We start from the raw sequence: 16690 nt of genomic DNA, 5'->3' as shown, positions 1-16690 counted from the left end.
CCAGTGAAGCAGTGGACATAATAAAGCTAAAAAAAATGTGTTATTCTTGCACACCTGGCTTCGGTCTCGTTTTCCAACAGAAGGCAACCAAAAGCTAGAGGAGATAAAGAAAAAACGATCATGGAAACAAATACAGTTGATGTCTAAGAGTTATGTTTCTAAGATAGTTTTAAAAACTTTCGTACTCTCTTTGGTAAGGATCCTGGGAAAAGTGTCTCAGTCGCTCTACAAACACTGGCATGCTGCTGGCCTATGAAAAACGAATCAAAGATGTACAATAAGAAAACAAAACACGAAAACTGTGCAACGGTAATTATTGAAGAGGGAAATTCAAGCTTTCTTTAACCTTGCTGGGAGGCCGCCTCCTATCCCTCCTGACGCAGCATGCAGCAGAGCCAGCCAGTCGTTTAAGACGTGAATGATACCCTGCAATGGCACAAAAAAAACAACACTTTATGGTTTAGCAAAAACATGAATAAAGGAAAAACTGAATTGGTTACACTAACAATATAATCAAAAATTCTGATTTTATAGCATTCTTCTTTTTTTAAACAAGCAAAAGAATTTATAGGACAACTCAAGTGTCTCCTGTAAGCCAAGGTAGTGATTTGCGGACCAACGCTACATACTGACGTGGTACCAGTCAAATATTCAACAGCGCTTTATTGCAGTGATAAAGATGCAGACTCGAGCGTTTCAAAATCTAATACTATATCTAGAAGACAGAATTGCTCTTTGCAACCTCGGTCAGAGAGTCGTGCAGGTTGCAGAAAGGCGGCTGAGGAATGGTTGTCCTCAAGGGGAAGCTGGCTGTCAGAGTCCCAGCTGGGCAGCAGGCCAGCCACACCCGTCCCAACTCCACAATCCCCCTCGAAGAACCAGTCACTCTGTTCGTCATCACCTGCACAGAGGGGAAGGGAAGATCTTCCATCAGTTAGCAAATCACTCTGACAATAATGAAGATTGTCAAGCAATTTGTTGAAAACATTAAGTAAATATTAGACATAAGCTACAATAACTCTCATTTAACGCTGTGTTGATGTCTGAGAGAAGCTAAGTCACTGCACATTTTTAGCATCCTACAAGCTGCGGGGTGAACTACTCCTTTAACTACGCATTACCAGACAGCACCGGGCTTTTCCCCAGACGGCAAGCTCTTCTCAGACCTGTCACTCAGCAAAGCGTACACAGGAACCATGCCTCTCACAGTCAAGGTGTAGTGACAACTGTTAAATCAGAGGCCGCCTGGCCCCACCACGGCTAATGAGATTAGCAAAGGCTTCGGCGCTCATTAACACGACATGACAACGTCTTATTAGAGTCGCCTGGGTGCCCAGCAACCGGCCCATTGTATCTAAACCGCCTTCTCTAGCCCCAGCATTCCCTCATAGCCGAGCAGGGTATTGTCCAAATATGACAGCTCGTCATCGTTCTAGTTTGAATCCATGTTAATAATACATATTTGTCTCTTAATACCTTGTCCTCCTTCATCATTGGTGAACAGACCAGGGTCGCTGCTGCATGTGCTGCTGGTTTCCCTGCAAAGAGAAAAAACATCACATGTGAATGATTCCCATTGAAACTCCTTCTTTAACGTCAATATCAATAAAAATCTGAGGATCGGGAACTGCACTTTGATTTGTCACCTCGTAGATTCTTTAGGTCAGGCAATGCTATAGCATCTGAAAAGTGAACAATGAAAATCCAAAAATGGCTATCTCCTGTAATGTCAGTATCTAACATGCAACATTCAATAATAGAAATAATGAAGAAGTCTGGATCTAGAGGTCGACATAAATGGAAATGACACAAAGAGACAGAGCGTGCTGTGATCTCCCTTGTTGTGATAGCAAACACAAAGGCATCAGGAGAGACTCTGATCGAAGCCACTGAGTGACATGAACAATCTAATTGAATATCCTCCGCTGTCAGCTCCAATCTAATCTGGCCTGCGTTGTGGAGGATGACAGGAGAGCGAAACGCATTCCCCTGTCCGCCCCTCCCTCTGGGTGTGCCCCACACGCGGATCGACCCACAGACGTGCCGCCTCGACAACTGGCCGACATCTGCTGCGTGGGCTGCCTCTGCACAGACCGCTCCGTTGCCGGTCCTCCCCACGTCCTCGGGGCAACCCCCGTTACGCTCCCTCCACACCCTCTGTGCCCCCTGCCCCTCACCCAAATAACTGTGGCTTTTCTTTCTTTTTCACATTTCATCCTCCTCAAACTGGGACCTCCAGACAGTTCAAGGTCAGAGGATAAGGAAGGAGCAGTAAGAGATGAAGAAAGAGGCCATTTTTTCTGCCGTTGTTTTTAAATACATGTAGCACATGGGTTTATTGATTAACTACACGCTGCATGTACTGTTCTGAATACCAGTAAGCCTGGGTGACTGGTTTCTAACACACACACACCAGTTTCCAACAGCCACAGTACTAATTGTTTTAATTCGCTTCTGTTTGACCACTTTTTTTAAAGGAAATATATATTTTGGCATATATTTGATATATCATCATCAGCTTGAGCGCCACACACTGGTTTATCCATTTAATTAGTCAAATTGGTATTCATGCAACTTTTTGAAAGAAAAGGCGCTTAATTCTCTTGACCAGCTTGCATTTTGCTTCCTGTTTATCAACGCTGACCTTGCTTGTAGGAGAGAGCTGGAGGGTCGGATATGCGCTGATATGGTGCTTTGCCATATTGCAGAAGCCTGTCAGTGATGACAGGATCAGGAAAATGCCCATCCAGCCTGTCTGCCTGCCTGCCTCCCTAGCCAGATGGTCCTGCAGCTTCTTCCCTAACATCCACAGGAAGCAGATGTGAGAGGGAACAGGCCTCTCCAGAGAATCTGGAAGATGTCTGCCCTAACCCAGCAGTCCTAAACCGTCCCTCCCCTTCAACCTTCTCTCCTCACCGATTCCCCCGGCCTCTCCTCAGCTGTACCCCACCTCTGGACATATCAGCTGGCATCTGGAGCACACAACATCAGAGGAGGACACTGCCTAAAGCTCTACAACAGCCAACACCTGCATTCCCCCCCCACCCCCCTTTTATGCTCTGGTCTATTACCTTTCACAGGAATTTCTCAGGATGTTCTTTCCCATTTTCAAATAAGAAATCTGTTTTGCTTCATATTGTGGGATTTTGTGCAAAGTTTGAAAAAGAATCACAAGTATAAACAATTAATTAGAGACTCCCATTAAGTATTTATCCGTATTAAAGGTGTAATGTGATGTCGCTTGAAGCAGCATAGGGCCGATGTGAGACCGTTTCCATTAAGTACTCTAATTAATGTTATAAATAATTGAGGTCCCCATTTTTCTTGAGACCAAAAGAAACACCTCTTCTTTCTTCTTTGACCTTTGTTGAGAAAAGTTGACAAACGTTTTGAGCAAACTTGGTTTTGTCTCGCTGCATGCAGCAAGAAAATCCTTCCATGAAACTGCAGCTTATCTGATCAAATGTAACAATACTTTTCTGTAATAAATACCATAATTAGAATAAATATGCCCAGAAAAAACAAAGACAAGGGCAAAACGAAATTAAAAAACTGCATTCCAGCACTTAGAAATGGACTTAGCTTCCCTCACAGCTGTATTGTCTTATTACAATCCAAAGAGTTGAAGCAAAACACAGTATCCAGATGAGCACTAATCATTAGGCTATAATCCTCAGCTCCTGGGAGAGGCAGACCAGTTTGCACAGAGATTACAGGCAAGCCGCCATTTATTGAGCCTGGGCTCATTCTGCAGAGGAATAAAGAAGAGGCAGAGTCGGAGGGGGGCAAAGTGCTGATAACAATGGATCTGTGGGCTCTTCAAACAAGCCGCCCCAACCCAAATCCATGCCCTCTTCCATGGGTGTCTGATTATAAGGTTATCCCACCCTCCCTGAGCTGCAGTAATTGGATTAGTCTCAGAGATTTATGAAAATTAACTTCTGCAGATGCCGTGCTGCCCCCCCCCCCCCCCCCCAAAAAAGCCCTCCTCACTGAGTTTTTAAAATGTAAATGATATCAGTAAGAGAGAAGTGCCCACAGTAGATTTTGTTTGCTTTTGATGCCAGGGATGAAATCAACAACACCAGAAGCAGCACACAGCTGGAGACCAAGGCCGAGCCCGGGACAGCAACTACCCACAGGTGAGGCCTGCTTGCTGGGACAGCCTGGGTGCCAGGTGGCCTCACTGCCAGCAGGCTGAGCCACGTCTAATCAAGGATGTGGAGCCCAACTGGAGCTACCAACATCTGCTCTCCTTGCACTTGGGTGGCTGAAGGCAAAGCCCTGCTCGGTGTGCACACAAGCCGAGTGACCTTGAGATGAGGGAGATCTTAGAAGACCAGAGGCTCCAAATGAAAAAGGTTAAAGGAATGAATCAAAACTGAAAGAAGAAAAAAGTCCAAGTGACTCAAAAGACATTACAAGAATGTCATGAGTGTCTGACATCAAATGGACCGTACACTCTCAGAGCATAAATATAGCCGCTGTACCACTGTCAACCCCTCATCACCGCTGCCATTTGTTCATATCCTTTTGCCTCTGCCAGGACTTAACCATTAGATTGTTCAGCCCTCAGTACAGTGTGGCAGTCTACTGAGCAGCAATCAACAGTGGTGGCGTTGTGCAAGTGAGAAATGATTGACAGCGTGCCATGGTGCTCCCATTTATTTCTTCTCCGGAGCTGTTTTCTGTCAGAACGGCTATTGATTTTTCCATAAAGTAAGAAAACAAGTACCGTTTAGGGGCTAGGGAGGTCAGCACAAATTAAACCTGAAGATGTAAAGCCTTCTCTCCGTCCCATTATGGGTTCCCTCAAATGTCTTCTTCACACATGTTTTATGTGATCAACAGACAATGAGATCAGCAAAGGAAATATGTTATGAAAGTCCACTGGATGGCATTAGAAATGGTAAACAGGATGTACGACGCTTCAAAAAACCGACTCTGTTCCTGTGTATCTGACCAGCACTGAGAAGCATTTGTGTATTATAACTGTAACTGTATTGTAGCATTATATCCCTGACAACCCAATGACTATAATGTACAGAAATGGGATAGGGTGTGTGTATATCAGCTACTGCCTCCTGAGTCAAGGTCCGTGTCTGAATCTGCTTCCTGAATACTCTCTACTCTCTGCTATTGTATTCAAATGTTAAAATTCAGAAGTCCGAGCACGACATGGTGTACTCAAAAAACACTTCTATTATGACAAATAAATGCCACCGACATGCACCACTGCCTAGATACTGAAGACGTGCATCTATTAGAGTAAAAATCAGTCATTAAACAAACTAGGCTTTCATAGCCTTGTACCATTTTGTTTAGGGGTACTAAGAGACTATCTCATTTTAGCTATAATCACAAGCAGTTTTTCAGGTGTCACCTTGTTTAGTTTGTGCAACTATGATCTTCAAAGTAAAAAAAAAAAGCAACCTTGGGGCCTGAAAAGTGAAGCCACTTTGTAAGGACCTAAAACTGCAGTCCCCCTAGTGGCCACTAGAGGCTCAGTCCAAAAGCAAATCAATCCTTGCAGACTCGCATGTTAAAACCCAGTAAAAACAAACATGTTACACACTGGGCTTTTATAGCAGGGCATCTGCATGGGGATGCTTTCAGTTCTTAATGACCTACTCAGTTACATCTTATAAAGGCTTAGAGTTTGGATCATAAGTGGCACGACCTCTCTGAAAACGAACATGTTATATATGATATATGGATGTATAGTACCTACTACTGCAAGATAAATAACCATAATGTAATATGGAATTAAGTTGAAGCATATATAAAAATCTAATGCAAAGAAATTTACAGATGCATAGGTGCATTTATAGATACAAAAACGACCTCTGTACATGTTAACGCCTCTTAAATGTACAAAACAAGGAGAAATAATCTAATTGTTTTATTTACTTCTCAACACACAGTACTATTAAATGTGTATATTTAACAGAGAGCGGTGAATGAAACTTAAATTGAGGTCATTGGTAGTTTTTGGGCTTAAGCTAAAGCAACATATGGTAATGTTTTCTTTACTGTAGTAATATAATGTCCCTCTCTGCTGCCAGTTACAGCCACATTTAGTTTTGCTAAATAAAATGCGCACAAGACGGTGCACTCTGGGACTGTGGGACAGGCACAGCTTTAATTACCCAGCCCAAGACAGGAATTCATTTCAAAACAAATCAATACCACGCCAAGTCACTCATTTATTTGTGACAATATTTCTTGAAAGAAAATAATGAGCTGGCAGATGCCCGGAGGCATAACTATCAAAGATCCCTCCCTGATGATCATTTCAGCTATACGAGATGAGGATGAAGAGACTCTATCATTCATTTTTAATGTCAACTCAATACTTTAAAGCGGAGTGGCATGATTGTGATACATTTTTTTCGGTTTAGTTGAGGACATGCTGAATATTGACAACTGGCTAGATGGAGACAGGCATTATAGATCATCCTAAATGTCGCCTTGTTTAATTGCTTCTGTCTGATAGTAGTTATGCCCATGACTTTTATGTTATGGGTTTAACTGCCTTGGTAACTTTCAGTTTAAAGGGTAAAAGGGGCTTTTAGAGTTTTGAGCTTCTTTTTCAGCATGATTTAAATTGAGACTCTTTAAACAAGGGCAGGGTTAACATTTTGCTCGCTGCACAACTGTAAATTAAATGTTGGGTTCGAAAAGCTGAAAATGTTATTTTTCACAATTAATGAGTCCAAAGTGCTTAATACGACTCTTAATGTTGGGTTGAGGAGGCCAAAAGTTGGGTTTACCTCAAAGAAAAAAGAAAATGTAAAAAATTACCCATCAGACATGTTCTCGTCTGCAGCATCTCTGTGCTCTTTCTTTCTCTCCCAGCACTCCTTTCCCATCAGTCTGGCTCTTTCAGTCTTTCTGTCTGCTCCCATCCAACCACCAGACCGCTTCTTTGATCCTGACAGATGCCGCACCTTAGAAGGCCTATTCCTCTGTTTCCTGTCCAAGCCAGAACCTTTTAAAGTGGACTGCAGTCTGACGGTTACATTTGAGGTCATGCGTTTAACTTTCCTCCGCCTCCTGAGTGGACGTCCGGGGTTATTCTCAGTGAAGGAGTCGGACTCTGGCCAGGAGGACTGCCTCGCCCTGACTGAGCCTCTCATGAGGGACGGCCATCGGGTGGATGCGGTCATATCGTCAGAGTCACTGCAATTGGCCACAGAAGTAGTGATGTTCTCCCTGTATTCTTTAGCCTCGTCCAAGCTGGACTCGGATGCCTCGATCCAGCATCGCCTGTGCTCTATCGGGTAGAGGGTGGACTCGCGAAAACGCTTACGGCCTCTGCGACGGCGGATCTGACGGCGTTGCTGCAGAGGACTCAGTACCATTTCCTCCCACAGCTCTCCTAGCTTATTCTGTTCTGAGGTCTGCTCCAGTGCAGATACCAGGTCCTGCACCAGCTCATCCATCATGGTGCTGGAAAAGAATGGAAATGTTAGTGACCAGTTAAACTCTTTGGATGACTTGTCATGTTAAATTGCAGGTTTAAAGCGCAGGCTAGAGGTTTATATGAAACAACAGAAACGTCCGATGTACTTTTCTAATTGATTATCAGCATCTTCACTCGCTGGCCAGCAGGCACACATGCCAAACCTCTTGTTAATGCAAATATCTAATCAGCCAATCACACAGTACATTTAGGCATGTAGATGTATTCCTGTTGAAGTTTTAACTGAGCATCAGAAAGGGTAAGAAATGTGACTTCAGTGACTTTAAATGCAGTCACATCGACTGGTCCCAGTATTTCAGAAAGTGCTGATCTACTGGGATTTTCTCACAACCATCTCTAAGGAATGGGTTATGATGCCAGAGGAGAATGGGTAGACTGACTTTGAGCTGATAAAAAAGCAACAGAAACTTTAAATAACTACTCATTACAACCAAGATGTGTAGAAGAGCATCTCTGAATGAATCTGCAGAAACCACACTGGATGACACTGCTGTTAGCTAAGAACAGGATACTAAGACTACAGTTCATACAAGGTCACCAAAACTGAAAAGTAGAAAACTGGAAAAATGTTGTCTGGTCTCATGATTGCCCATTTTTCCTGCAACATTTGAAATCAAATCAAACACTTAGACCACTGCTGGTGGTGTAAAGGTGTGGAGGATTTTCTTGGCACACTTTGGGCCCCTCAGTAGCTTTTATTGTTTAAACACCACAGCACACCTGGGTGAACCTGTGCCATAAAAAATGAAGGCAGTTTTGAAAACAAAAGGGTGTCCAATCCAGGACTACCAAGATGTTCCTAATAAAGTGCCCGTGAGTGTAAATATTCAAGGTGTAAAGAAAACAACAAGTCAAACCATTCATTGGGAAAGTCTAATGGAAATAGTGTATTTGCAGGTTGTTACTTTGCTGGACTTGCCACTAAACGACACGCCATTGTTCCCTTTTTATTTCATATATTTCTACTCTTATAATTATGTAATCATTAGTGCAGCAGTGGGCATTCTGCTAGGACAGCTGGGGTCCACCTGTCCCTGCAAATCAATACAAAATTGCTTTCTTTCTTTATGGGCGGGTTCTCTTATGGTTTGAGGAAGACATAAATGATGTGCCAAACCCTGCAGTCACGAGAGCACCATTAAATTGCCAAATATGGAAGTATCTATTGAAAGAATGGTTTGTGGCTTCATTTGGAGAATGAGTTGCAAAGTGAAACCGCTCCGGAGGGACTTAATAATGCAGTTATATGTGTTTCTAGTAATTTGTTACCTGTTTGTGTATCAGCAGCATTATGAACTATACCTCCCCAACCATCTCAGGCATGATGACTGAGGTCCATTTCAGTAGACCCAAGTAGCAGTCATAACCACATTTTTAAAGACATGGGACAAAAAACACAAACAAAGACAGAAACCCACCACCTCCTCGCAACAATCACAAAGTAAATCCACAATAGCTTTAGCGCTATAAAACATCACTAGGTTGATTTTCCCCCCCTTTAAGTCTAGCAGCATAAATTCGTGGTGGGCTCATCATCACCGGAATTGCTCCGTGTTTGATTGCAGCGGTGTAGAAAGCGCTGCATTTACGAGCATTTGCAGGTCATCATCGGCTTAAAAGAAAAGAAAAACGATTGACATCACGTTTTATTAGCAGTAAAGAAAAGCGACTGTGTAGCTGTGCAACATCAGTGCAGCACAACAACAGCTCAGGCTGGCTGTAGTATCCGCACGCTCGGCTCAGCCTGTGTTACATAACAACAGCTCACACGTGAGCTCAGCGCAAGGACAGCCACACATCTCTGTGTCCACTGCTGACAACAAAACAAGCGGTTTACACGCGCTGAACACAACGGCCGCCTCACGGACACGGTGTGCGCGGATCTATTCGGATGCTATTTAACGCCAGGGAGAAGACACCCCTCTGCGTTTCGAGCACTCACCAGTCGCAGCTTGTCTTGTTTTGTTTTCAGCACAGCTGAGACACCAGACGCACTTCCGCCCTGCAGTCCAGCCAATCGGGTGGCTCCGCCTCGCTGTGACTCCGCCAAACAAAAAACAGTGCGCCACTGCACAGTGCTGCCGAAATACAGCCTGCAAGGCAGATAACACCAGCGTCTGGTCACTATGGCATCACTTCAGGAAACCGACGGAGTGCTGGTGTGGAAGATAATGTGCAATAATAAAATAATAATAAAATGTGCAAGTTTTCTTCCATCAGCGTTTACAAAAAGTTGTGGGGGTAGGAAAGGAGGTCTGTAGGGGAACTGCATGCTGACGGTCACAAGGGGCAATTAGAACGAGCTTATGCTTATTTAGTTAGTGAAGTACCTGAGAAAGTCCCATTCAGTTTAGATCATGTGTGTTTTTCAGAGACTAAATGTAAAACTGCATCTTGTATGTTTTGTATATCTTTAAAGAAATAGCTCCATGTTAACGTCAGACCACCTCTCAGTGTTAGTAGGTTGACTCTACTCCTGTTTTGCTGGGATTTTTTTGCTGGGTAACTTTAGCTGGATACCTTTGCTTCCACTGTGTAGAATTCAGAGGTTTTAGAAACTATGGATTGTTATCTTTGCTAAACACTGCTAATGCACTGTTTTTCTATGTTGGTCAAAAATGAAACTTAAAATTGTGCACCCGTGAGTTGGAGATATAGTGCGAATGTCTTAAGATACCCTTATTTCTTTGTAATTTTCCTTGCAAGTAGCCAGACTTTCTTGCCATTTTTGAAGTGGTCTTAAAGATTTGTTCTTCAAGTTTTCAGAAGTTCTGTCAAAGTTCTTCTTTGGACATTGGCTGATTTTTCACTCGTTTTCAATCCAGTCCTTGTACCTGATAGTCTGATAGTATTTAATATGCACGAAGAAACAGAAAAAAACCCAGCAGAGACCTGAAACAGGACCTGAAAGATGCATCTGGCCCTCAGGATGAAAGTGTCTGATTGGCAACAGCTTCATTTTGCAGCATGACAGTGATCCCAAACACACTTCCAATGCAGTAAAACCATAAGTAGATAGAAAAACACACAATTACAACACCATCAGTCATGGATTGGCCTCCACAGAGACTGGACCTTAACATTATTGGAAGCAGTGTGGGGTCAAGAACAGAACAAAAGACAGTCAACATCCAAAGAAGAACTTTGAATGTCTTCAAGAAGCCTGGAGAACTATTCCTGAAGACTACCTAAAGAAATGACAAGAAAGCTGCCTAAGAGAGTTCAGACTATACTGAATAATAAAGGTGGTCATACCACACAGTGACTTTCAAGCTTAATAGAATTGTTCAAACTGTGTTTTTGCCTTATATACTGTATTTCCATTTATGCTTACACATTTTTCAATTAATCTCTTCACCCATTTCCCCAAATAAAGACACAAGGGATGGCTCATGACTTTTGCACAGCACTGTGTAATATTAGCATTAACCAAAGTCAACTTCATAAGTGTGTTACCTAAATCTGAAGTCAGCAATGCAAATACTCCAACAGTGAGGGCTGACTTTGACTGAATGAGGAGAAATATTGGATGCTATAGTAAACCGGGGGAAAAACATTTTTCGTCCTATTTTTTCATCTCGAAAGGTAAAAAATCCTACTAAAAAATGCCTGAAGGAGACTTTTTAAAGCATCCATCCATTTTCTTAACTGCTTGCCCAGCTTAGGTTTGCACTGGTGAGTGGGTAAGTGGGGGTGCTCAAGGCAGAAAGGCCCCAGCTGACGAAGCGGTTCAAACCAGGAATCTCCTTGCTGTTAGGTGACACTGCACCACTGTTCTGCTCTTTTCTCAAGCATATCTAACACTATGTGAAGGCTTGAGGTATTATTAGCAACAGGTTTGCACTGTGTTGTGAGTATGCAATTTACTCACTCTCTTTTTAAGGCACCGTTGTGTTGGATTGCACTGTTAGACCTCACAGTGCATTGCAGAGCAGTGTGTCATATAGCTGTTCAGTGGGAAATTATCTGTCACACAGTTTGAGTAAAAGCAAAATCAAAGAGCTTTCTATTTGCTGCATGGCTGTTGTTGAATTGCACAAGCTTCTATAGCTGCTCCCAGCTGTGTTCATCCATAAAATGACTGCATACATAGAAACATGCACATGCTGTGTATGTATCAATGTTACATTTTGTCCAATTTCTTCAAACCAAAATCCCAAACCATGTTAAATTTGTAATTACTGTAGTTCCAGAGGTCAGATTACAGTAATTCTGTTGCAGCCACACTTTTTAAAACAATAGTAGACTAATAAGTGTTTTATGATTGAAGCTCACTGTAATGATGTTTTCTCAATGCTAGTGTTGTTGCTGAATGAAACAAAAAAAAGTAATTTACCATTTCTTTCATCTATCAGATGAAGGCAGCCCAAATAATAAAAAAGAAAAGTCAGTGAAAATGAGTACAAAAGCCATTTAATCGCTCTCATCTTCCTCTTAATAACTGCAAATTTCCCCTTGGGCCCATGGGAGAGGGCCTCTCTGTGCCGCTGCCACCTTATCTGTCGCCTCCATATTTCAGCATGCTGAGCGGCTCCCTCAGTACCCAGCCCCCGGCCTCCTCTCATTGGGCCTGTGGGGAAGCTGGGCTCCTGGGCCCGCCATTGTTCTGGCCTGGGAGGAAAGTCCGGAGAGAGCCCTGAAAGCTGGAGTGTGGGAATATTAAAAAAGAAAGAAAGGGGGAAAAAAACTTTAGCCACTGCTTCATTAAGTGGCAGCCTTTCACAAGCAAACATATCAGAAACTGCCCCCTTTCAGAGGCAGTAATTAGCAATTTGGAAACCGTACCCCCTCAGGATATACTGTTTCAATTTAGTCAGCAGCTTTGGATTCTTAGGCACTTAATATTCATTGTTTCTGCCTTCTTCCCAATTTCTCAACGTACATTGTCTAGTCTTTCACTGGTGATAAAGTGTTTTATCTGTCGTGTAATTCTTCTTTTGAATGAGCTCTCTGCAAGAGAAGTTAATATTTAGAAATAATTTTCTAAGGGATTTGCAGAGAATGTGAGGGATGCGATAGCAAAGTGCTCTTCACAAAGTGCCAAAGTGAATATCATATGGAGTTTGGAAGCTTCATTCAGTAAGTGTTGCAATAAATAATTGGACGAGGAAAGTTCCTGCCATTTCCTCTGATGAAGTTACATCTTTATGCGTCAAGGTACGTGTTTGTGAAAACAAAAAAAATAAAGAAGCTCGCTACATCGGAAGCTCAACATGGACTCTGCGAGGAACAATGTGACACTAAAAGTACAGAATTATGAGCTGTTATTATTAATAAACTGCTCTGTGTTTGTATCAACCCTCTGCAAAGATTTAATAGCTAATGTTTTTGCAAACTGCTTATTAAGCCAAACCGCACATCACACCTCAGGGGTAGCAGACTGACACTTATCTTTGTCTCCGTGGAGCCTTTGTTTCAAAATGTTACCACTTCCATTCATTTTCAATCAGCATTGTCTAATAGAAATAATTGATTTTTTTTTTTTTTGCCTCTTCTTGGCAAATGAAAAACGCTTGTGATTAAACACTTTGTCTCCAAATCTAAATTCCAAGATCGCCATCAACACTTGAGAAAAATAGGCAACTCATTAAAGCAAAAAAAAAAAAAGAAGAAGAAGAAGAAAGAAGTAGCTAAGATGTGAAAAGAGGAGACAGGGAATGAAATAATGAATGGAGTCCGAGCGAGCTATCTTTCCCAGGCAGAGCGTCACTAGGGATGCAAACTCTCAGCCACCAGAAATGAGCTACCTATCTGTGAAAAGAGTGACTGCTCCATCCTATTTGATTTGGCTCTCCTATCATCTCTTAAGAAGATGTCAGCCTTGCTTCTTCTATTGCTCTGAGCCTTTATCAACCCGGAGACGATTTCCCGGGGAGAAAAAAAGAAAGAAAAAAAGAAAGAGGGGAAGAGTAAGTAGGGGGAGAGACACATTTCAGTGCCTTTCAGGGAGCAACACTAAAGAATAAGTGTTATGCGATAAAAAGGGGGTTGTTAAATAGATCTGTCTATTTGTATGGTAATAATGATCGCTTAAAGACTCGAGTCTGCGTGACTTGTAGAACAAGGAAACAAATCTGTATTCAGGTATTGTGTTAACATGACTCTCCCAACGACCTTGTGAAACTTTCATACAGTAAAAAATGAGTTGGATTTGAGTTTTTTCCCCTTCTGTTTGTATCATTCTTTTCTCTGTCCTTTTAGAGAAGGGGAAGGGTTACAGAGCTGAGCGCCAGCTCTTTACATTTTAAATCCTCTTTGTCAGAGCCGTTTTAGACCGATCTGGGAACGATTTGAAGAGTTCTCTGACAGATCTGTCTCTCTTTAAAAAACTAATCTTACGAGGGTGTCTGTTAATATGTTTCGATTATTGTTATGTGGCATCTTTTTCATCGCTCAAAAATATTTAACTGCAAGTAAAAGAAGACTTAAGTTACAGATGAGGACAGATGTATTGCTTCCACTATGATTTTTTTTTGTCAAAAGCAATGAAGCAAAGGATTTTCAACATTTCTATATATACTAATTTTTATTTTTTAAAAAGAATAAATTAATTTAATCTAAACAAAATAACAGAATTATTCCAGAAAAAAAAATACCATGGTCAAAATTATTAGCCCCCTGAAAAACTGATCTTTTAACTGCTTTAACTTTGTAATCCTCTAATCTTGGAAAATTAAGTTGAAACTCAGGTTACATTCGAATTTACGCACATTATAAAGACTTCAGCAATGGTTTGAGCTATCACTCAAGAAAGCATAGTGCCAAAAACAAAAATGAGTTTAGACTTGAGAAAAAAAAATTACTGACGTTCACAAAGCAGGAGATGTTTATACAAAGTTATGACAGCATTTTCAAGGGTCAAGAGCTGAAGCCAGAAGCATTACTAAGAAATTCAAAGAGAGCCACATAGTAAAGAAAAAACCTGGCAAAGGTAAGAAGTCTGGAAAAAATACTATGAGATGTGTCTACAGACCCCAGAAAAACTGTCAAGACACAAGTGAACGACTTTTGAAAGTCGGGAATTGCAGAATTCTTCTGCAGAAGCGACACTTTTAAGCCACACTAAAATATGCTGAGGACAACCTGCAGAAACATTATGGATACTGGAAGCTCGATTTGGAGAAATAAGGGAGAGGCCTACAGCACGAAGGTTAAGCATCCCCACTGTGAAACACAGGGGAGGGAGTATTATACTGTGGGGATGCTTCGGAGTGTTTCTGGAGGGGAATCTCATCAGGGTGGAAGGAATCATGAATAAATGTGAAGATTTAGTCTGATCTTCCAACATGATGACAACCTAAAAACATACGTCGCTCCAGCTGAAGAACTACTTCCAGAAGTCCTAAGTGAATGTGACTTACCAACCTGCTAACTCTTCATTCTGTCTTTAAGTGCTTTCTGTCATACACACCATAGTGGATGCACTGGGGGCAATTAGGTGTTCAGGCTCCATTTTCACTTTATAAAAGATTCTTGTGGGTGTGGCCACTTTAACTTTCAGGTGGAAGTTAAGGCAGGTGGCTGTAGCCAATAGCTGTCTCCTTGGCTTCACATCCATTAAGTGGAGTCACTGAACTGGACCCATCACCCATTTTTACGACACCGCTGCCTTTTGAGTATTTTTAATGCAATTATCAAGCCAATAATGTTGCAGTTAGATGCGCCAACAGTTTGTGGTACAGTTTTGGTAAGTGAACATCTAGTAACTTGTTTGTTTCACTGATTTATTTAGCACTAATTGGCAGGTATCCATGTCCATGTAATACACTCTAAATGCAGCTTGCTAACAACTCTTTCTAGCATTCGCTTGTAAATTAACAGCCACTCCAAATATGCTACATTCTGGCTCCATAAACAATAAATGGGTGACAGCACCGTTGTAGACCATCTGTAAGTGAATGTAATTTAATTATTAGAGCATAAACATTGTATACACTGTAAAACATTGCACATTTAAATTTTGCCTACCTTCTAGACTGGTTATAAACTCCCCAACATAAGCCTAGTTTAACCACATTGAAAGCACAGTGCAGAGGGCTGAATGTAAACGGTCTCTCATTAAGATTCAATGGCTCCAGTTTTCAATCCTCAAATGACATATGCCGTTAACAACACTATCTAAAAAGCTGGCCCACAAACCTCAGGAGCACAGTTTTGTTGACAAGCAAATCAAACACTCACAGTGTTTGTTGTGCTGCGTATCTGGAGACCCGTTTGTACATTGTCTGAACTGCATCAGTGCCACAGGTAGCCATGTCAGTCTGCTTTACATGTTTGACATTTCAATTTAGCAGGTGAAGCTGAGCCAATAAGTTGATCTTTTTTCACCTCCCGGGAAGGGATGAGGGAAATATTGAGCTCTTCTGATTTGTCTATTACAGACGCATTAGTAGAAATAATTAAAACTGGCAGTTCTGAAGATAAATCTAAACTTTCCTGAAGACTTTAACATTTCACTGATGCCATTTCTGTAAAAACAAAACAAAAAGACAATTCCGCTGATAGCCTTTTTACATGCTTAAGTATGCTTATATATATTATATAAGTGTGTCTGGTCAATTTCATATCAGTAAAACAAAAAAGCTAACACTACTATAAGCTAAATAAGGAGGTAACTGACTTATATTGTGAAAATAAAAAGTGCAATTTCTTTACTCATTTGCTTCTAATAAACCTCTTCATTTTTAATAAAAATTACAAACAAGACAATAAAATGTAACTGGGATGCACGTGCACTATTTAAGGGTTATAGAAAGAAGCCTTGAATTTCACACCAATTTACAAAATCACAACTGTGGGCCTTTTTGTGCTCATGCCTCACAAATGTATTGCTCTCCACGACGCCTGCTGCTGAACAGAGGAGTAAGAGAAGGAGGATTACTCAGACTACATGAAGCTCTCCAGGTCCAGTGCGGAAAGCACTAGCAGTCGATTGATTAGCCCATGCAGTTCGGCTGATTAATCAGGGCCTGTTAAGTGGAAACGAGCACCATTTATGGCTGATTATCTTCCCAGAAGGCAAAACCTTAAGGTGCAAACCACAGTGGAACTTTTTAACCTCCATTTAAGCCTTTAAGAATTTCTCTTTATTTCAGTAATCATAATCCTTGTTACATGCCTGGTTTCATTTAATTTCACATTTTTTGTGTGTGAATATAATACAGCTAGTCAAACTTTTTCCCCCCAGCTCCACAGGATACACAA

The 16690-nt window shown here is 41.6% G+C and overlaps 1 protein-coding gene across 3 annotated transcripts in view; it reads right to left on the bottom strand.

Annotated features, from left to right (window-relative positions):
* Nucleotides 1–16690, bottom strand: part of LOC146552605 (G patch domain-containing protein 2-like) — a 41003-nt gene that overhangs the window by 16182 nt on the left and 8131 nt on the right. For 2 of the 3 annotated variants that reach the window (XM_085258122.1, XM_085258123.1), the window contains 7 exons: nt 9429–9579; nt 6805–7452; nt 1477–1538; nt 740–901; nt 347–426; nt 186–250; nt 55–94 (listed from right to left, as the gene is read on the bottom strand). In XM_085258122.1, the coding sequence (XP_085114248.1) occupies nt 55–94; nt 186–250; nt 347–426; nt 740–901; nt 1477–1538; nt 6805–7448 (1053 nt within the window). In that variant the 5' untranslated portion in view covers nt 7449–7452; nt 9429–9579. The remainder of the gene's footprint in view (nt 1–54; nt 95–185; nt 251–346; nt 427–739; nt 902–1476; nt 1539–6804; nt 7453–9428; nt 9580–16690) is intronic. The other variant, XM_085258124.1, reaches the window with a different exon arrangement.

The sequence above is a fragment of the Mchenga conophoros genome, linkage group LG19, assembly GCF_057382185.1.
Source record: "Mchenga conophoros isolate Kocher_MC1m ecotype Shallow Benthic linkage group LG19, M_conophoros_male_GT1.1, whole genome shotgun sequence".
NCBI lineage: Eukaryota > Metazoa > Chordata > Actinopteri > Cichliformes > Cichlidae > Mchenga > Mchenga conophoros.
The sequence above is the reverse complement of the archived record's forward strand: the minus strand, read 5'-3'. Positions and strand labels throughout refer to the sequence as shown.